At 34.9% G+C, this 23,141-nt stretch overlaps 1 protein-coding gene across 1 annotated transcript in view; it reads left to right on the forward strand.

Annotated features, from left to right (window-relative positions):
* LOC150108484 (uncharacterized) overlaps positions 1–23,141 on the forward strand; it is a 178,810-nt gene that overhangs the window by 86,992 nt on the left and 68,677 nt on the right. The window contains exons 7-8 of the mRNA XM_090415892.1: positions 2,415–2,532; positions 18,014–18,120. Of these exons, the coding sequence (XP_090272018.1) occupies positions 2,415–2,532; positions 18,014–18,120 (225 nt within the window). The remainder of the gene's footprint in view (positions 1–2,414; positions 2,533–18,013; positions 18,121–23,141) is intronic.

Below are 23,141 nucleotides of genomic sequence, written 5' to 3' on the forward strand. Positions count from 1 at the left end.
TAATGTGTATTTTGCAGTTCTTCTCATGAATCTCATTTCATTTGTTTTTATTCTTTGTTTATCTTGTTTGTTTATTGCCCAAATTTCATTGCCACATGGCACTGCTAAAGTATTGTATATTTTCAAACGAATTTCTTTTTGTACAATATTTGAATTGAATGTTCTATCTATCAGACCTAAATCTGTAAAAAATTTTGAAGTTTTTAATTGTGTGTCTTTTTCTCCTTCATGTGATATTTCACATCCAAGACAACAGAAAGTATTTATCGGTTCTATTATTTTATTATTAATAACTATTTTACTTCTAACTGGAGTTTGTCCACAAAATGCCATTGTTTTAGTTTTATCTATGAATATTTTCATTCCAAACTGTTCTATTATAATGTTTAAATTATATATTACACTTTGTAAATTGTCTTCCTTATCCAATATTATTACCTAATCATCTGCAAGTAATAGCATATTTATATAAGAAAAGTGGATATTAGATCCAGAATTATTTCAAAGCTGAATGTAGAAACTATGAAAGTTTTGTAAGGTAAGTTGACTAGAGAGCTTACAGGAATACATTCCCCAGTGTTCACCAGTTGCCTTAGCACGAACTACTTAAAAGACATAGGTGCCACGCAAGCATCTATATATTTGCCTTTTATTAGTCCATTTTGATGAGATTTCACTGGCCTAACAGCTGTTTCGAACTGGTTGGTTCTCTTCAGAGACCAGGCAGAAAACTTAAGTGAGTAAAAACTCTCTTTCAGTCTCTGAAGAGAAACAAACAGTTCGAAACAGCTGTCAGGCCAGTGAAAGTCAGAATGGACTAATAAAAGGCAAATATATAGACACTTGGGTGGCACCTATGTCTTTTAAGTAGTCCAACCTAAGGCAACTCACAAACACCAGGGAATATATTCCTGGAATCTGTCTGGTCAACGTACCTTACGAAACTTTCATAGTTACATTCAGCATTTGAAATAATGCTGGATCTAATATCCACTTTGCTTATATAATTTTTCATTACCAAACAGAAGCCTTTTGGCTCTATTTTAGTAATAGCATATTTATTGTTTGTTTATATTTTATGTGTTTATTTCAGAAAATCTCTATACCTGGATTGTTTAAGGCATTCCACTGTATTAATATTTCATTAATATAAATATTGAAAAGTGTTGGAGAGACAGGGCAGCCCTGTCTTACTGCTTGGTTTATAGGTTGTTTTTCAGACATTTTTTCATTTTTTTTTTTAATTTCATTATCTTTATATGTATTCAATATTGTATGTAGCAAAATATTAGATATATTTATTCTTTGTAATATATCAAACAGTATATATCATTTTACTGTGTCAAATACTTTTTCATAATCTATAAACAAAAGATGAGTTTCTAAATGAAATTCTCTTCTTTTCTCTATAAGCAGTTTTAAACAAAAAAGCTGTACCATTGAATGTGACTTCATTAAACATCATTTTGTAATGATGTCATTATGAAGAAACTTTTCAAGTGCTGTGCAATTGTCAGGTTGTGTAAAATTTTATGCTCAGAACCGTGCAGGTCCATGCAGCTGGGAAAAAAAAAAATTAGAGAGAATATTGTTTTTAGGAGAAAGAAAATCCTAATACCATTATAGACATCTCTAGTCAGGTAATATTTCATTATAGCCCCCTGTTTTAGTCATCAGGATTTTTTAATGGAGATGTTAAGAAAAGCATGGATATTTCAGAGAAGATTAAATGTGTAGAAGGATTATTATATTGTTGTAGTTATGCGAACTTGTTGGTTAGTTGTAGTCAGATGAATTTATCTAACATATAAGGTTTCGCTGAACCAAAATGTATTGGAGAACAGTTTAGGAGATTTTCCTTCCTCATTTTCAATTAGATCACAAGATATAACGAATAAGCCCTTGATGTTTTGTTGATAATGATTCAAGGTGAAATCATTATCTACTGCTAGCCAAGGTCAATTTGAAAATTGTGAAAGCATTTTCGATGGCTGCCAGCTTTAGCTGTCACAAACTACTTATGATTCGCTATTGCTATTTTGGGAATGTCTTCTCATCAACTTTGGTTTGTTATAGTTTCTTTTATTCTAACAGAATTTAATCAGTGAGCTAACATATTTGAAGGTTAGTCTTATTACACAATGAACATTAAAATTTTATTTCGATAAAATTCTCTTTTTGATATGATGTATAGTAATAATAATTTGCATATTATTAAGAACTTTATATTATAAGTTTAAATAGCAACTTTTTCAGAGTATACAGAATGTTTATTTTGTTGACTGATTTTTGTTCTTAATAGTTATCTAAAGTTTATTTACAATTATAATTTACTATTAAATAATAATTGTAAAGTTAAGAAAAATAGACTCCTTTTGGTATTGCTGATTTTTTCCTCTCCTCATTTGTTGTAGGTTATTGGGACAGTGAATATTTAGAAGTTCTTCCTCATCAGTGTCATCTTCCTAATTTTCTTCCCCAAATAATTCAGCTAATTACCTTCGACTATTTTCTGGACTTGACACAACCAAAGTAAGCATAAATTATTAGAAATTGTTAATTCTTGACCACAAAGAATAATGAAAATGAACTATTATTTAGATATTGGTCAAGTGTAGGTGAATAACTAATTTAGTTATTCACCTACTCTTGACCAATATCTAAATAACAGTTAATTTTCATTAAGCATAAATTATTTTATTGTATTGCAGATGTTGTGATGTATGAAGAAATATATTGACCAATCATATTGAATTCTGCTAAATTTTAATCAGCATCATTACCTACAGCAAGTTTATTTAGAAAACACTTCTCAATGGTAGCCCACTCAAGGCAATAAATTATCTAATAAAAATGCATAAACTTATGATCCTACTTTCTTTTCTCGAGATTTGTCAGTTATGAACTGGTAAGCCATAGTCACCTGCTCTCCAACAGGCTGCAGGTTTGAATTTCACCATGGTCCTGTTTGTAATTTTTTCAGGTGGAAATGAATTTTATCATCTAGTGTATGGCCATTGTCTCATATATTGGAGACTTGAAATGGCTTGAACTTTTTTTTCAATTAAAGTTGAGCAGCTTACAGGTAAATAGACTTTATACAAACATTATTGAAGAAAAAATGAAACAAATTGAAAACAAAAACCAAATCTTGGAGTATCGGTGGCAAGCTCTGAAGAAGACATTGATTGATTCAGCTAGAGAGGTATTTGGTGAGGTTGTATGCAATGATAGAAAAATAAGATCACCATGGCAGCCACAAGAAGTTAAAAAAGCAGTCCTGGAAAAGAGGAAAGCATACTGAAAGTTCCTAGCAAATAAGTCAGCAGATGCCCTAAAAGAATACAGAGAAAATATAAATGAGCTAAGCTATGTGTAAAAGTAGCTAAGCAAAAGTCATGGGAAGACTGGTTAGAATATTGAAAATAAGTATCAGAAAGGTGGCAAAATGTTCTGAAAGCTACTGAAAAAAAAGCTTAGAAATGGAGGGGAGGGGGAATAGTACTGTAAAAGGAATCAAAGATCAAAATGGCAACATGAAAACTGAAGAGAAGGATATCCTAGATGTCTGGAGTAATTTCTTTGAAAGACTGTTGAACGAACCAATCAATTACAGAACCATACTAGAACATTTTCAAGAGGAATATAAAGAGAAGTGTACATATCAATACTTCATGTAAAAAATGATCAAAAACTTAAAATATGGAAAGGCAGCTGAGTAAATGATATTTGACTAGAAATGCATAGCCATGGAGCTATAAAAGTTTTGCAGTCGCTACACTTCATAATTCCGTGGACCTAGCCAGAAGATTGAATTCCATATGATTAGATTAGAATTTTCATTGTTCCCATCTATAAAAATTAGGAATAAAGCTGAATGTAAGAATTACAAAGTTCTCTACTTAAATGTTCCAGTTAAGATTTATGTAAGCATACTTAAAGAGGTTGAGAAAGATTATGAAAACCTGGAGAAGAACAAGCTAGGTTCAGGCCAAATAGAGGTTGTCAGGAACAGATTTTCACTTTAAGACAAATCGAATTAACTGACAATCAGCGGCACAATGCAAGTTCACTCCTCCCCGTGAATGAACTCCATGAAATAATCGCATCGATGGTGCACGACTGGAAGCCAAAAACAAAAAATTTAACTCAGGCATTTTGAACTTTCCAAAAGAAAACGAAAAAGCACTAAAAGAAGACATCAAACTAGCTGAAGAATGTGACATCGCCCCTAAAAATATCGTCAGGTGGCATCATTTTGGACCCATAAACAAAAGAAAGGACGTAATGAACTTTCCACACCTTGTAAAAGTGACTTGCGACATGCCGACAAGCACATCAAAACTAATAGCAGCAATCAACAACGTTCAAAGACACTTGTCCCCAGTCACGCATATGTGCTGGACCAGATCTATCATTTGCACAAAGGGAATAAGGCTGCCATCTTCGAAGACAACTAGCAGAAAAATATCAAAATGGTGACTACAGTTGGACCATCGACTAAGACAAGTTAAATTGGTACAAAAACCAAGAGAGGCCACCATGGTGACCAGTATGCAGGCACTTCATAGGAAACATGCAGGACCCCTGCAGTCAAACATATGCCTCACAAAACCCTACAAATCCACTTTATCAACATCCGTGGCCTAAACTCCAACCTTAATAGTGTCCTCTACCACTTGCTGTCTACCAAACACCACCTACCCTTTCTGACAGAAACTCAGATCTCACCTTCCTCCAGCACTATTCATCTGAACCTTCCAAACTACATACTCTTTAACTCCTTTCGACTCAAGGGTGGCATCTGTGCATACATCCACTTTGGTAAGGTATGTCAGGGTGGATGTCTGTGCATACATCCACCCTGACATACCTTACCAGAGAGCACCCAACCTAGAATCGTCCAACTTTGATCTTCTCTGGATGAAAATATCCCTTCCCAACTCGGTCAAATTCATATGCTGTCTCTACCGCTCCCCAAATGCAACTAACCACTCTGAGCTCTTTAATTTCCTCTCCCTAAAGATTGACTTTCTCCAGTCCCACTTTCGCAACAGTAAAATCATCCTCTTAGGTGATTTAATGTTCACAATACCAACTGGCTTTCCTCCTCCAGCTGTACAGATCTTGCAGGCAGAGATGCTGAAACATTTGCCATCACTAATGACCTTACACAACTCGTTCAGATGCCAACCAGAATGTCTGATAACCCAAACCACTCTTCAAATATCCTAGACCTCTTCCTGACCAATGACCCATCCAAATACACAGTGAATGTAGAGGGGCCCGCTAGGCAATTCTGACCACAACCTAGTGCTCATCTCTCCCCCCCCTCCCCCCCACGCACCAATGCTTACACAGCCACTCCCATACAAGAGTAGTTTGGCATTATAACAGTGCTAAGTGGGACAGCCTCTGCAACTTCTATGCCTCATTCCCATGGTTAGACTGTTGCTTCCAACCCAAACATATGCACTAAACTCATGACCAAAGTAATCCTCACTGGCATGGAATCATACATTCCCCACAGTACTCTGACCTGCCATTCCCTAACTAAACCCTGGTTTTCCAAAAGATGTGCCAAGGCAGTACAAATAAAAAACCAAACATACCATCACTGGCTCAGATCAAGAACTCCATCCTCCTTTACAGCTTATACCCAAGCCCGAAATAAATGCAAAAAAACATTCAATTTTTCCAAAACAGAGTTTGAAAGAGCAAAAAGCAGGAAATTAGCAGCCTGTCCAAATGGCAGCCGAGCTTTTTGGTCTCTCACCAAAGTAATTGGCCGTAACTTCTGCCCAACACTATTCCCACCTCTATCATATCCAGATGACTCCATTGCATTATCTCGTACAGAAAAGCCAATGCACGCATAATCAACAATGGCAAATGTCCCCCAACCATTCCAGATACCCACCATACAATGACCACCATATCCTTTTGCCAGAAAGAGATCAGCAAAATACTGTCTAATTAGACACAAAAAAGTCTCCTAGCCCTGATGACATTCCTCCAAATTGTCCTGAAGGTTTTCTCACCATGTCTCCTGTCCTATGTCGCTTATGTATACTGTCTTACTCCATTGGTATCTATCCCACAGTCTGGAAATTGGCTTATATTCAACCCATTACCAAAAAGGGTGATAAGGCACTGCCGTCCAACTACCGCCTCATCTCGCTCACCTCAGTCCTGTCTAAAGTAATAAAAAAATCATCAAATTCCCAACTCCTACGCTACCTTGAAGCTACCTGTATGGATTCCGTCACTGCAGATCAACAGGAGATCTGCTCACATATGTCACCCATCTCTGGTCACCCATCTTTGGCAAATCACAAGCAGTTGGACTTGATATTTCCAAGGCGTTTGACCGGGTCTGAAGGGCTTACTAAGCAAGCTTCCATCGTTTGGTCTATCTCAAGACCTCTGTAATTGGATTACCAGCTTTCTGTCTGGATGCTCACTATGTGTGTGGTGGTGGTCGATGGCTCCTTATCCTCTCACCACTCAACTAATGCTGGGGTTCCTCAAGGTTCTGTCCTCTCACCAACCCTCTTCCTAATATATATCAGTGACCTACTTCAGCTTACCTCCAACCCAATACACGGTTTTGCTCCATAAATCATCGAATACTGCTCCCACATATGGGATGGAGTCCCCAAAAGCTCCCTCAGATTGCTTGACTCCATACAGAGGAGAGCAATCAGACTTATTAATGACCCATCTCTTACCAACTTACTCCCCTCACTTTCACATAGGCGATCAGTCGCTGCACTATGTGTCTTCTACAAATATTTCCATGGAAAATGCTCATCCGAAATAGCATCGATAATTCTCCCACTTAGTTCTAAGCTTATTGGAACATGTGCAGCTGACTGCTCAACATCAGTTGTGCAGCTGACTGCTCAACAACTCCCTACACAGTGCACCTTGAAACTCGCAGAACAAATTTCTTCTCCTTCTCCTTCGTCCCTGCAACCGCTATACTATGGAATAGCCTTCCCTTTGATGTGTTCCCTAGGGAATACAATCTACAGTCGTTCTAATCTAATGTGAACAAGTACCTTCTTTCCCAACCCATACATGGTACTAATGGATTATAGATTGATCTACCAACCTCTCGTGTATGGGCTCAACATACAATAGTCAAAAAATTGCAGAAATATGACAAGGATCTGTACTTAAGTTTTGTAGATCTGACAAATCATACGACAAGGTTCCCAGAGAAAAGTTTTTCACAACACTACAATTATATGGGGGTAAATAGAATATTATACAAAGCAATACATAGTCTATATTTAAGTTGTAAGGCAGCAGTTAGAATTGAAGGAAATACAGGAAGATGGTTTGAAAGTCAAAGTTAAGACAAAGATGTACATTATCTCCACTGTTATAATCTATATGGATGACATTATGAAAGAAAGTCCCATTAGACCTGTTATTAGAATTGGAGATGGCAAACTTAGCTGTTTGTTTTATAGATGATGTTGTACTTCTAAACACATCTAGTGCAAGTCTCTAGAATTCTCTAACCAAATAAATCGAATAACAGATATAAGAAATTTGGCATGATAATCAGCAATGAAAAGACCAAAACTATGAAAATAGGCAGAAACATTGAACACATTAACTGCATTGTGAGTGGAGAGCCTATAGAATAAGTAAAATATTTCAGCTATTTAGGCATATATTTTAGTGAGGATAGTAAGTTAAATCTGTAAATATACAATAAGCAAAGCTAGTATGGTGGGTAGCTAGCTGAATAAATTCATGTGAAATAAAGAGAGAAATTAGCCAAAACACCAAACTAGCAGTATGCAAAGTAGTGCTCAAATCAGTTTGAAGTTATGGATCTGAGAGTTGGGTTAGAAATAAACTACTTGATCAACGATTAGAATCCACAGATATAAGGGTTCTGAGAAAAATTATTGGAGTAAGCAGATGACATCAGTGGCTGAATCATATTATAAACGAAGATTTGAGAAATGAATTTGACATTGTTAGCATTCAAGAATGTATAAGCAGAGCTAATCTAAGGTGATATCATCATCATCACATTCCTGCCCTGTACCCTCAAGGAGAGTACAGGATATGATAGTACTACATGAAAAAAATTACATCATTACTAACTTCCTATCTACAATTTTCCTTCAAATCAGTCAGTTACTTGTCAAGACTCCAACATTATCAGATCTTATATTTCTATCGTCTAAGGCACTTTGGACCGTATAAATCCACCTATATCTTGGTCTTCCTCTGGGTCGTTTTGCTGCCAACCTGGCAGAGAACACTTGTTTTGTTAATCTTTCCTCGCCATTCTATTTAAGTGCCATACCACCTGAGATTAGCTCTGCTAACGCATTCTTGAATGCTGACAATGTCAAGTTCTTTCCTAATATCCTCATTTTTAATATGATATTGCCATTGATGCCATCTGTTCACGCCTCTAATCTTTCTCAGGACTCTCATATCTGCGGTCTCTAGTCTTTGGTCAAGTGTTTTACTTCTGACCCAGCTCTAAGATCCATAAGTTAAAACTGGTTTGAACACTGTCTTGTATACAACTAATTTAGTGTTCCGACTAATTTCTCTCTTATTCCATATGAATTTATTCACTTGACTTCCCACCATACCAGCTTTGTTGATTCTGTTGTGTATTTCTATATTTAATTTACCATCTTCACAAAAAATTATGCCTAAGTAGCTGAAATGTTTTACTTGTTCCACAGGTTCTCCATTCACAATGCAGTTGCCATTTTTAATGAGTCTTCCTATTTTCATTGTCTTTGTCTTTTTAATACTGACCTTCATACCATATCTATTACAACAGTTATTCAATTTAGTCAGAGAATCTTGCAGACTTGTAGTGGATTAATTTAGAAGTATAACATCATCCACATAAAGCAAAGAGCTGACATTAACATCTCCAATTTTGATATCATGTTTAATACCGCTTTCCTTCATAATGTGCTCCATGTAGATAATGAATAACAGAGGGGATAATGTACATCCTTGTCTCACATCAGATTTAACATTAAACCATCTTCCTGTACTTCCTTCAATTCTAACTGCTGACTTACAACTCAAATAAAGACTAAGTATTGCTTGATATAATGCCCCATTGACACCGTATAACTGTAGCGTATTGAATAGCTTCTCTCTTGGCACCTTGTCATATGCCTTTTCCAAATCGACAAAACTTTGTTATATTCTCATGCTTTCTCGACTACTTGTCATAAAGTGAAGATCTGATCCTGACAGCCTCTATTTGGCCTGAATGCAGCTTGTTCTTCATCAAGCTTTTCTTCCACAATTCTTCTCAGCCATTACTCAAGTATACTTGCATAGATCTTGCCAGTAAAACTCAGTAGGGAAATACCTCTGTAATTCTCACATTCAGTTTTATTTCCCTTTTTATATATGGGTACTATGAGAGCTCTACTCCAATCATCGGGAATTTGTCCCTCTGTCCAGGCTTTCTGAACTATGGAGTGCAGCCACTGTAAGACTTTTATACCACCATACTTCAGCATTTCTGGTCGAATAATATCTACTCCTGCTGCCTTTCCACATTTTAAGCCTTTGATGGCTTTTTCTATTTCAAGTATGGATATGTATTCCTGACTGCATGCCTGGTCAGTGTTTTTTACCACTGTGCTGTCATCACTGCTTATTTCATTTAGCAGTTTTTCAAAGTAATTACTCCATACTTCAAATATCTTTTTCTCCCATTTTCATGTCACCTTTATCATCTCTAACTCCTTTTACAGCACTCTTTCCTCCATTCCTAAGCTTCTTCACTCCAGAATATTTTGCCATCTTCTTGATATTTATTTTCTGTATTCTTGCCAAAGCCCTCACATGACTTTTGTTTATCTAGTTTTACACACTGTTTAGCATTCTTGCATTTGTCTCTGTATTCTCTAAGAGCAAAAGCTGACTTATTTGCCAAGAACTTTTGATATCCTTTTTTCTTTTCCTTCACTGCCTCTTTAACTTCCTGTGTCCACCATGGAGTTCTAATATTTCTATCCTAGCAGACATCTTCACCACATGCCTCTAGCTGAATCAATCAGGACTTTCTTCAAGCTTGCCACTGAATCTCCAAGGTTTGATTCCTGTTCTCAAACTCTTTCATTTTTTCTTCAATAATCTTTGTGTATTTTAGTCTACAGTTCACATCTGAGAGCTGCTCGACTTTTATTCGCTTTAAAACTTTCTTACATGTTATTCTTTTCAATATGAAATTCAATTTTATCCTGCTCAACACTAAATAGTGATCACTTCCAATTTCAAATCCTCTGTACACTCTGGTGTTCTGCACCAGGGAGAAAACATCACTATCAACAATAACATAGTCAATGAGACTTTTCTTATTCCTTGCTTCTTCTCTCCATGTGAATTTGTGCACATTTTTATGTTGGAACATGGTGTTAGTAATAACCAGTCCATGTCCTGAACAGAAATCCAACAGATATTTGCCATTATTATTAGCTTTGCTTTTTTCTCCAAATTTTCCCAAAATATTTTTATGTCTCACAATCATTTCCTACTCTGCTATTAAGCTTCCCAACAAGGGCCAATTTTTCATCGTGTCAGTTGCTATTTCTAAAGCCTCAAAAAATTCTTCCACTTCTACTTTAGTAGAACCTTCTGTGGGACCATAGGCACAAATAAGTCTCATTGTCCAGTTCCCCATTCTCATATTTGCCCACATTACTCTACTTGAGACTGACTGCCATTCAAGAAGATTAGCCTCGTATTTAGTGTTGAATACTATGGCTACTCCTTCTTTTCCTTGATTGTCATTGCTTGAATATAACATATTGTATTTATTGCTCAGGAAGATCTCACCAGTTTTTGTCTTTTTTGTTTCAGTCACCCCTATTATGTCAATCTGGTACTTATCTAATTCCTCAGCTAGCTCCTAAGGTGATATGGCCACTTAAATAGAATGGATGAGGATAGGCTAGTGAAAGAGGTGTTTGATGGCATGACAGAGACCGTAAGGCACTTCTGAGTGATAAGTCTACCTGTACCAAGGTATAGGCAGACTGATCGTGCCTTAGAAGCAAGATATTGGAATGCTGACAAGTAATAGAATAATTTGGAAGTAAATTGTGAATAGGAGATTAATAATATAAACTTAATCATGCAATGATGTCATAGTAGCCTGAACACCCCCCTTGAGGGTATATCAGGAAATTGATGATGTTATATGTGTGTGTGTGTGTGTGTGTGTGTGTGTGTGTGTGTGTGTGTGTGTGTGTGTGTGTGTGTGTATTAGAAAAAGAAGTGGTATCATGTTGAGAGGAAAATATAATATATAGGGGTGTTAGGGTTGCTTAAGGATCAAAGATAAGATAACTGGAAGAAGAACTTGGCATTACCTTTAAGAAATGTGTACAACTGACTAAGGTTTCTTGTCCAGTCCATTCCTTGCCTTTCTGTGATATACCCTGTTACTTTATGTCTATTTGCCGTACAAATAATGATGGTTTGCTGGAAATTTAGGACTTAGCTGACCAGATTGTACTCTGTTGACTGCAACTGTATAATATGATATCACTGGATAATCAGATATGCTGGCTGGAGTATTTGTTTCCTAGTCCTGCATGATCCTTGCTATTTTTGTCAAGGAATCAGGATGAACTGTGAAAAGTCATCAACCAAAACTTGATAAAATTGAAGATAGGTGCAGGCAGGAATTTGAGAAATACCATGTTATGTTGGTGTTACTGAGTTTAAGAAGACCCCAACAGGCAAGATCCTTCTACATACATTTACTGATGATTTATTCAGACACTAGGACTCAGGAAAAGGAGGAAGTAGTAATAGTACTCATTGCTAAGCATAAACTTGAATGATAGCCAGTTTAAAGTAGAGGGTGTGGGCAAATTTCAAAATGGGAAATTGGACATCGAGACTTACTGAGATGAACTAACTTACTGAAGATTCTACTTGAGATCTCACTGAACGATCCAGTAGTGCAGCCTTCTTTTATTTTACTTTTCCATACATAGTATTAGTATCGTGTGTGTGTGTGTGTGTGTGTGTGTGTGTGTGTGTGTGTGTGTGTTAAGAGTTAGATTACCTGGAAACGTCTGTTCTACAGACTAAAACTTTGAGCTATTTCAGGATCTCCGGTAAACCAAGTGATAGTCTCATGTGGTAGATTAATTTCATCATCCATGCTTATGGTGATATTTAAACCCATAGCATATTACTTGGAGAATGAATTTGCTACCCATCTAGTCAACCAGATTGGTAAATGAACAGTGCCAGAAAAATATCCAGAAGGAATGATACCAGAAATGTATATCATTACTTAAGATAGAAAAAATAATGAGAAAAGCCTGAACTCTACTCCTGAAATACAAATCACCTCATGGGTGCAGAGAGAAATTACAAATTAGTGAACTTGTTATTTGTCTTTCTCTTCATTATCAGTTTTCAAAATCATTTATGGTATAGTGCATATTTGTGCACTCATAAACATCTGCTTAAAGATGCTTAAGGAAAAAAAGAAGTTAATTTGAGAATACAAAGTAGAATATGAAAAACCTAATCCAATCCCTAAGTTTGCATTGCAAAGACTTAGAGGTGCCTTTGAAAAAATTGATTTTCATCTAAGTTATATATAGACTGGTTTGATTGTGACTAAAATCTTCTAGTTCCAGTCAATATATTGATATACTGACTGGAACTCGAAGATCTTAGTCACAATCAAGAATGATTGTTATGCTAAAGGGAAATTCATAGTTCAGAAGAAACTACATATCAATTTCTTTTATGTTACACTTTTACATAATTAAATACATATGTTTCTTTATCAATTTTGTTATGTAAGTTCCATGCATTTCAGTAGAGTATTTTATACTTCAAACTGTATTTCCAGAAATGAAGCCTCATTTCATGACACTGAGCCTATAGTAAATTTGTTTGATTTATGTCAGCTTGCTTAATGTTTCCATTTTCCAGGAACCATGAGAGTTGGGGTCTGCTGTACTATTCTCTGTGTTTATGGTGAAACATCTGTTAATTCTGAAAAACGTTTATAGATGGGCATGAGGTACTCTATAAATTGGCAGATAAATATTAATTATTAGTTACTTTTGCTTATTGTAAGTAGCTATTTTAGTTCTTTCAAGCTTTGAGATGCTGAGATAAGAGCATCCATCATAGATATAGTGCATGAAGATATTCCCTGATCTGGTTGAATGTTATATGCATTCAACTTATGTAAATTATTATTCTGTATACTGTGGTGTTATATTTACTAATTTGAAGAAAAATTTTTTAAACATTATATGGATGTACTCTCAAAACTTTTTATTCTTGCTATTGCCAAAATGCAGTCCTGTCTTTGATGCTATATAAATCCTAAATGTACCTAATCTCAGAATACTGCTAACACATTTGGGATAGTGTACTTAAACTTCCCTTAGAATGCTTCATACTATCCAGAAGAGTACAGTCTGATTAATTGATAATTCCATCCTGCTCTCTCTCTTTCTCTCATTCACATTACTTTTCCAGATGATCTGTTTTGGTCTTATGCTTCTTCCATACAACTGACTACAGCAAACAAACAATATAATATACTAAAAGAAATTCACTGTAGCACACACTCCACTTAACAAACTATTGATATAGTGAGAGTTAACTATATTTTCATGAACTACATGCTGAATTGGCTACCATTATTCCTCCACTTTTTTTTTCCAGGACTGAAGAACACAAGCAGTGCTGGTCAACATCCATTTATTGTCCAGCTTCAAACTTACAGAAGTAATTTCTCTTTTTCCTCTTTTATTCCATCTACCTCTGTTATTGGGAACAACTTTCCTTACTCAGTCTTCTCCAAAGCCTATTACTACTGCCTTTTGGCTTTTCAAGAAACATGTTAACAGATTCCTTCTTTTTTCTTAACTTCTTTCCTTCTATTGCATGTTATATTATATAACGGTTCCTAGGCAATTCAAGAAACTCACCAGCCATACTTTTCATATGTCCTTTCATAGTAATCTGATGATGATCACTCTCCACTTACTTACTAATCTTAAATGCATAGTCACCTCATTATCCCCTTCTTAACATTTCCATAGTCTGTTATATACAGTCCATTGAATACTCAATCCTTTAGTAGCTTCAGAAGCCATTGTCAGTGTTTATCCTCCTTTCACCACTGACAGGAGAATTCATCTGCTGTCATTAGGAGTAATCTTTCTCCTCTTTTTTCCTTTCTGTGCTTTCTTAAAATTCTAAACCTTTCATATTCTATTCTGTCAGCCATATATCACTTATGCTTACGGTTGTGTATAACCAATTATCAATGCCACAAACGCCTCTTTTATTCAGTATATTTCTGCCATCTGTACACCTAACAGTCCTCTATTTCCATATTTTTGTGCTTAACAACCATCAATGTTTTTATCCACTCCATAATTATTCTTAGTAGAACTTTTCATTCTCTGCCCTTTTTTTTTTCTTATCCACAGCACTTAATTTTGGGGTCACCTTGTAATTCTCTCTCTCTCTCTCCCTTCCTCTCTCTTCTTCTTCTTCTCCTGACATTCATCACAATTGCCTTAGCCACATATCCTTTATTGTGCCTTACAAGTAATTTGTTCCATCTGTCGATGGTAAGCATTCTTGAGTACACTGTAAACATTCCTGAGGACACTAGCTAAAACAATCTAAATGTTCACTGAAACATTTGTATTCTTTTAGTTAACAGTACAAAGGTGAACTAGTGAAAAATACATAATAGAAGTGTACAAATTTCCAGTTTTAAACGAGGTAAACTATATAATTTAATGATAATTAATTATAAGAAAATATATAAAATATGCAAACATACATGGGAGGACTGGAAAGTTCTGATAAACACCTAGAACAAAAATGATATTAAAGCAACTGATATAACCATAAGAAATAACATACTAGTAGTAGAGTTATGAAGGTAACTTATGTTCTTTCTTGTGGTTATATCAGTTGCTTTAATATCATTTTTGTTTTCTAGGTATTTATCAGAACTTTCCAGCCCTCCCCCCATATATAAATAATTCAAAATTTAAAATTTGAAATAATTTATCTGCTCTGTTTTAATTGTTTAGATAAATTGGCAAGTTAGTATATGATGACAAGTGATTCCTCTCATTTGCAGTGTGATGCAATAATGTTCCTGCTAGGTACATTATCTGTTTCATCTTCTGTTTGTTGATACTTGCTAGTCTCCATCTTCCAGTGCATACAGTGACTTTACCTTGGACACAGATGATCATCAATCCATTATCGATGGTATTTCTTAAGTGTTGAATGACATGAATACAAAGGAGTTGTTATATTGTTGGAAATCACTCTTTTCAGTTTCATCACCAATACTTCAGTCATTTTTCATTGTATTTATCCTTCAGATAACCACATGCCTCCCCTCCCCCCATCCATTATAGTAAAGATAATGATCTCAAAAAAAAAAAAAATAATAATAATAATAAATGCATAAAAAGCCAAATGACAAGGAAAGAGAAAGCTGACTGTAATTTAGAAGTGGCTATTTTACTCACATTATATTTAATTTAATAATTAGTGATATTGTTATTGCTACTGTTGTGGTACTGCTTGAATTTGAGAAGGAAATTTGATATTTTCAACAATCAGAGCTGTAATATCATCCAAGTAACTTCTAAAGCCAAGCATTTCTAAATTGCAACATCTTGTTCCTCAATACTTGATTCACTTTTTGGCTTTCTTTTAGTTATGTATTTTTTTTTATATATAAGGCTGCCACTAATTTTTTAAATGAAATAGGTAAAATATAAATTAAAATTGGTTGAATGAGACAACAGCTAGTGGCATATCACCTTTCAGCATTCAAAATGTTAGATTTTTTTGGATGCTGAAGAAACAATATGGATGCTCTGCACAAATCACAAATCTATCCAACCATTGAATACTGTTCTTACATCTGAGGTGGTGACTTGAAGAGCTCTGAAAAATGCTTGACTCACTATGGAAGGGAGAAACTGGATTGATTAATGACACAATTCTCACTAGTTCACTCCACCCTCTTTCACAAAGATATTCAGTTTCTATTATTTGCATTTTCCACAAATATTTCTGGAGATAGTATTAATCAAAATTGGCATTCTGTAATTATTATTATTATTATTATTATAGTATCTTCATGGAGTCAGAAGACTCATTGTGGGAGATTCATTATTCACACACACTAGCCTTCGTTCAACCAGTACCTATCATACATTCTTAAACTCATTCACTGATGAAACACCCACAACCACCTCTAGCAACCCATTCCATCCACTCTCCAAGCAAAAAATGTAGTCCTGACACCCTTGCTAACCATACTCTTACCCAACTTCCACTGGTGGCTCCTTGTTCTCTCCCTTCTTGCCATGTACTGAAAAAAAAACTCTGTAGTGTTAATACTATAAAACCCCTTTATGGAGCATTCCTCAGGCCTGCCACAATCTTTGTCACCTCCCTCTGGATCTTGTTAGTGTGTTCTTCAACAACCGCATAATCTGATATTTTGTTTTGCCTTCCCAATAAGCCCTCTAAACGTCAACTCCCTGTCTACAATCACACCTAAATCCCTAGCCTCATTAGTTTCTTGCAGTTTAGCTCCATTAATATACTGTAGTACACAGCTTCTGATCTCTTCTCAAAGTGCATCACCTTACTTTTGGCCACATTAGCCATTTGCCTTTGTCCATACTGCTAGTTTGTTTAAGTCTTCCTACAGGATCTCTGCATCATCTTCATTTACCATTGCTCTTCCCAGTTTAGCATGGTCAGGACAACTGAATATTTTCTGTCAAATTATTTCCTATACCATTGATATAGAAATTAAACAACAGAGGACCAAGTACTGAGCTCTGGAGTACACCACTGCTCACTTGCTTTCTCCTGGACTCAACTCCTTCATAAACCATACTTTCATATCTGTCCATCAGCTGCCCTCTAATCCAAATCACCAGGTTCGTGTTCATCCCCATTTGTCCAATTTATCTAATAGAGTTCTATGTGGAATCTTGTCAAATGCTTTTGGAAAGTCTAGCAATATCACTGAGTGGCCATTTCTGTTATTCAACTCCATTGTCACTTGATTATAAAAAGTAAACAAATTACTAAGGCATGACCTAACATGTTGGCCCTTATAAAGTATCATATTCTTATCCACCCAGTTCTGAATTCTATCTTTTACTAATTTCTCCAATACCTTAACCACCACTCCTGAAATGCTGATTGGCCTATAATTGCTACTTCTGTCTTGGAGCCTCCTTTATGCAATGTGACTATTTTTCCCTCTTTCCACTCTATTGGAACCTTCCCAGTATTGAGGCTTAAACAGCTTGATCAGAGTAGCTGATAATTCCCTTGCACATTCTCATAATACTACATGGACCAATATGCCATCTAATCCCATGACTGTGTTCATATTGAGGTTCTACAGTATTTCAAGCACCTCCATTTCTTCAACCTCTCTTTTCCTATCAGCCAATGTCACATCATCTGGCATTGCATTGTCACCATCTAGATGGTACACCTTGCAAAATGTTCACTCAGTAATTCAACTATTTGGTTTAGTTCTCTTACTTAATTCTCCAACTTCCTTCTAAATCTGTTAAAGCAATATGCAGCAGCTATTCAACACATCTTCAGAGTTAGCTCAAAACTCATAGAACAAATTTTTCTTCATCTTCATTTCTTCTACAACTTTCTTTTAGAACAGTCTTCCCTTTTAAGTATTTCCTGTATTTGTCTTCCTAAGGTACTATAGGTATGATTGAATTGATTAAAAGAGTGTTCTGTAATGTGATTTGTTGCATATGCTTGTTTGACGAATATAATGAACTCTGCTTTCAGCTGTGTATATCCCTAGCATTATTACCTGCACCATTTTCTTTGATAGGTTACATTTCTTTTTTGAGTGTATTACATTAAACAGATTCATTAAAAATTTGTCTTATAGATAATTTTTTTCTAGGCCCAAATTGCTTGCTAAGCAGATAAACATAACATCAAGTCAGCCAGCAACAGAAGACAGAAGAATAGAAAAATCACTCAATTTTCCTGGGATAATGAATAACAGAGGTTTGCATTTAAAAGAAAAGATATATATAGATATCTTTTAAACTTTTGTAATCATAGTTTGGCAAAGCATGATACTAAATTAACTAGGTTATTAATGCTTATAAGGAATTCTTGTTTTAATCCTTTATTCAAGCATGAGGCTTGATGACTTCATATGATATCCCTAGTGCAGTGCATTATGGATAATTTTAGGTGGGTTACTGGTGCAATTTGAATCAGGATTCAGATTCTTTGTACCAAATAGTGGAATATTACCCTCTAGACTAGTTCTGATATCCTTAATATACAGGTTAAATAATGATGGCCCAAATATAGAACCCTGTTGTCTCTACTCACCTTCCTTGCATCACTTTCCCATACTTCAGACAGGGGTCGCAAGCTGGCAGCCTGCAGGCCGTATACAGCCTGCAAAGGCTTCATATCCGGCCCACGACCTTAATGATTTCTTTTCTAAAAATCGATGTTTCTAACATCCTGCAGGGATTAAAACAGAAAAAATTCAAACTTCTAAATGTTTTATGACAGCTTTAAACAAAAGTAAAACTTATTACTACAATGTTTCTATCATCAAATGTTGGCAACACTGAATGGAAGTTACTTGTCACGTAACCATTTTAAGCCACGTGATACAATGTCAATAAGTTATAGGTTACCATTGTAATATGATAGTGTGTTAATAAAAAGTTACCTCAATAACTTTTTTTTTTTTTTTTTTTTTTTGCTCTTAACAATGTTTGAATTTAAAGTTAAAAAAAAGAAAAATAGATCAAGAAGGCAGAACTTTTCAAGAAAAATGGGAGAAGACATATTTCTTTGTGGAAGTAAAAAACATTCCAACATGTTTGATATGTAGACAAAGTGTTGTTGTGGCAAAAGAATATAACCTAAAACGCCATTATGAAACAAACCATAAGAATTGTGATAAATATACAGAAAAGATGCGTGATGACAAACTTAAAGATTTAAAAAATGAACTGAAGTTTCAATATTTTTCGATTGTTATCACAACAAGTGATGTTGCTGTTAAATGTACTTATGTCATAAGTGAAAAAATTGCTCAGACTTTGAAACCTTTTACTGATGGAGAATTTATTAAAAATTGTTCCATTCACGGATAAAAGATTCTAGATTAAATGCAATACTTGATATTGCAACACTGAATGAAAAAGCAGATATTGACATTTAGTTTAGAGGAAAAGATGTCAGGTTTCAAGATCAAAATCAAATTAAGAAAAAAAGGACTCATAGATAAAATCTTTATTTTTGTAAGTCAAAATTATGTATTTAAATAATTTTCTTAAAGTATGAATAAAATGTAATTGAACTTATATTTTCTAAACTTGTTATATTTTTAAAATTTCAAAATAAAAATGGTTATACATTTAAAATTTAAATGGTAGTGTAATTGTTTACGTAAGTCATAAAGGCCAAGCAACAAAAGGGCCTTTGTTAGAGCCTTTCTTTTTTTAGTTTATGTTTTGGTTCACAGAATAATATTGAATACAGCCTGTATCTGATATACATCTAATTGACTGGTCCTGTGCTGCGTTTGAGTTTGAGGCCCCAGCTTTATAGCAAGCACTCTTCTATAAGTTACAAGCCTATTTTTGCAAAATCATCTTCTATAGCAGTGTTTCTCAAAGTGTTGTTTGCGTATCCCTGCGGGGTACAGGAAAGGTCTTCAGGGGGTACGTGGCAATTTTCGACTATTCATCATTAATGCATGGAATCATTATTAAGAAAAAAAAGAATTAATTTAAACGTATATATTTCTTAATAAATTTTATATATATATATATTTGGTAACCCTAATATATATATATATATATATATATATATATATATTAGGGTTACCAAATTATGTTTAAGGTGCAAACTTAATTGTTTGCATACTCCTTGTGGTAAATAGTACGCCCTCCACAACAGCTACTATACTGCAGATGCACGAAAAACAATTAGTTTTATTATGCCCCTGAATAAGGTATAGAGACATTTGCAGGCTGTGTAATATATTTCTCAACAAATAGTGCAATTAAAGACAATTAGGATAAAAATGGCACTAACTAATGAATCACATGTCCCGTCCCACAGAAACTGCTGTATAGACTCAAGCAAACCTATATGTTGCACTGGCAACATATGGTTTTGTTTGGCACCACCTCGTCGTGAACGTGCTAAAGCTAAGAAATATATAGTGAATGTGTTTCAGATATTATGGAATTCTGATGAAGAGAATTAGCATTTCAACTCAATTGTTGGCTTGCTTTTGCCTTTGGATCGTGCAATCTTTTGTTAATACTGCACCAATCACATGCAGATCTTCATAGCTGCTCTATCTGTACTGGCCTACAATTGCTGTCTGTTTCGTACTCTGCTTTCACTTCTCATTAGTCATTTGTGAAGGATTGTTCATTACGTATCTCAAGTCTTGTAAATTACTGGTAATTTGTGCTTGAAATAATGGGAAAGAAGATGACGCTATTTGGGTAGATGACTTTGATGATGCACACAAGAAAACCACTCTCGAGGCCGGAAGTAGTAATGGCAAATAGGAGCTTCTTGGAAAGTCATACACATTTTCAGTTTTTTTCTGAAAACTTTAGTTTCTGAAAATCAAAATCCATGCATATATCTTGCACCATGATTTTTTTGCTTTAATTTTGGGGGAAAAAATGCAAATGCAAGTTATATTCGAGTAAATACGGTAATTTTTTTAGCTTTCAAATGCATAAGTATGGTTAAAGACTGGATTTATAAAATGCACAAAAGAGAGCAATATAGCAGATACAAGTAGCTGTAAGCAACAAGAAAATGTTGATATTGTATCCCTCTCATTGATGATAAATTGCTTAAATTAAGTAAAAATTTATAGTATCTTTATAAATTTTGTTCTATTAAAAATAAATCATATTTTTCTGTTTACATGTACATCTAAATTCCAGTAAAATAGACATTTAAAATGAAATATACTTTTTATTTATTTATTATTATTATTTTGATAAGGGGGTATTTGGTAATAATGAAAATTTAAGAAGGGGGTACACGGATATCTGAAGTTTGAGAAACACTACTCTATAGGATACTACCACAGTGCTACATGATTAAGTTCGTATTATTACCAGTTTACCTCTGAATGAGACTCACTTGTTAGTATGCCAATATTATATGATCTCATATTTCTGTCTTCTAGGACACTTCTGACTGCATCAATCCACGTAGATCTTGGTGTGCTTCTGGTTTTTTCCTTGCCATCTTGGCATCAACTGCTTATTTGTTAACCTTTCCTCTCCCATTCTGTTTAATTAACCATACCATTCTATATTAGCTCTGCTCATACATTCTTGAATGCGAAATGTTAGATTCCTTCCTAATGTCATCATTTTTAACATGATTCTGCCATCTGAATTCTACTATCAGAGCTGTCATATACGTAGTCTCCAGTCTTTCAACAGTTGTTTTATTTCTAACCCAGCTCAGATCCATAAATTAAAACTGTTCAAACATTGTTTGTATATAGCTGGTTTAGTGTTTTGGCTAATTTCTCCTTTATTTCATATAAAGGTATTCAGTCAGCTCTCTACCATGCTAGCTTTGCTTATTCTATTTCCATTTTTATTGTACCATCCTCAATAAAAATTTTGCCTGAATAGCTGAAATATTTTATTTGTTCTATAGATTCTCCATTGAGAATGCAGTTGAAGTTTTTCATATTCCTGCCTGTTTTCATAATTTTGGTCATTTTATTGTTAATTTTCCCACTAAATAAGTTACAGCTATTAAATTTAGTTAAAGAAACCTGGAAGATTGGTTTAAGTTTAAACTAGGATTAGTTTAGTAGTAGAACATCATCTACACAAAGCAGAGCTAATTTTGATATCTTTGCTAATATGATATTTTAATACTATTTTCTTTTGTAATGTTTCATAATGATCATATAACGTGAAAATCTGATCATGACAATTTGTATTTGACCTAAACTCTTCCACAATTTTCTTTGTCTCTTAACAAAGTATGCTTGCATAACTCTTACCTAGAATACTTAGTAGAGAAATACATTGCTTTATTTCCCTTTTTATATATCATCAGCTTGGTTGTCTGAGTGGTTAGCGTATCTGCTCTCCAGCCAAAAGGCTGCGGGTTCGAATTTTGCTGTGGGCACGGATGTTTGTGATCATCTTTGGAAATGCTACTGGTGGTGGTGGTAGGCAGTAGATGGCGTTCGTGTAGTTGGAGACTAGGTTCCCTCCCTCGATGAGTCTTTGGACTCCCTGGAGGTGTTACGTAATATAGTTCGCCCACCGTTTCCAGGTCCCTGCTTCGCGTCTTTCCAAGAATAGTCGATTCATGCTAAAGGGGAGAAAAAAAATGAAGGACGTCCGAATTGGTCGCCAACATGCGAAATCACGTGCTTTATAGGTAAAATTTTCCAACTGTTATACAAGCAACATAGTTAACTACAATAATCATAAAAGAGAAGTTAATTTTCCAACCGGTAATAATAAACAACTCATCCCACTATACGGACTGATTACCCTATTATCGGAATGGATTCTTCTTTTTCTAAGATGCGCAGAAGTGTCGAGGGACCTCAAATCGGTGGGCGAACTATAATAATAATATGGGAACTATGAGAGCTCTACTCCAATCTTCCAAAATTCAGCCTTCTAAATTATACCATAGTCACTGTAAAATTTTTATTTATTTATTTTTTGTGGTTCCTACCTATGAAAGGTTATTAGTAAACCCATAGCACATTTATGCTGTGAGTGGTCTGAGGATTTTTTTTTTCATTTTTTTAATCTCATTATATTTAATTATATATTTTTATTTTATTTTATTTTTTTATTTTTACATAATCTGGAAACCCTGCTCCAGAAACCAGATATGGAACTTTTTTTTTTCAAGCCACTTCAGTCCCCCAATAAGCAGGGCAGTGATCTCCCACCTAAAGATAATCACAAACATCCATGCCCATGGTGGGATTAGAACCCAAAATCTGTTGGTTAGAGAGTGGGTACACT

Source organism: Typopeltis vanoorti, chromosome 3 (genome assembly GCF_054136105.1).
Source record: "Typopeltis vanoorti isolate ZY-2024b chromosome 3, IOZ_Tvanoo_1.0, whole genome shotgun sequence".
NCBI classification, from domain to species: domain Eukaryota; kingdom Metazoa; phylum Arthropoda; class Arachnida; order Uropygi; family Thelyphonidae; genus Typopeltis; species Typopeltis vanoorti.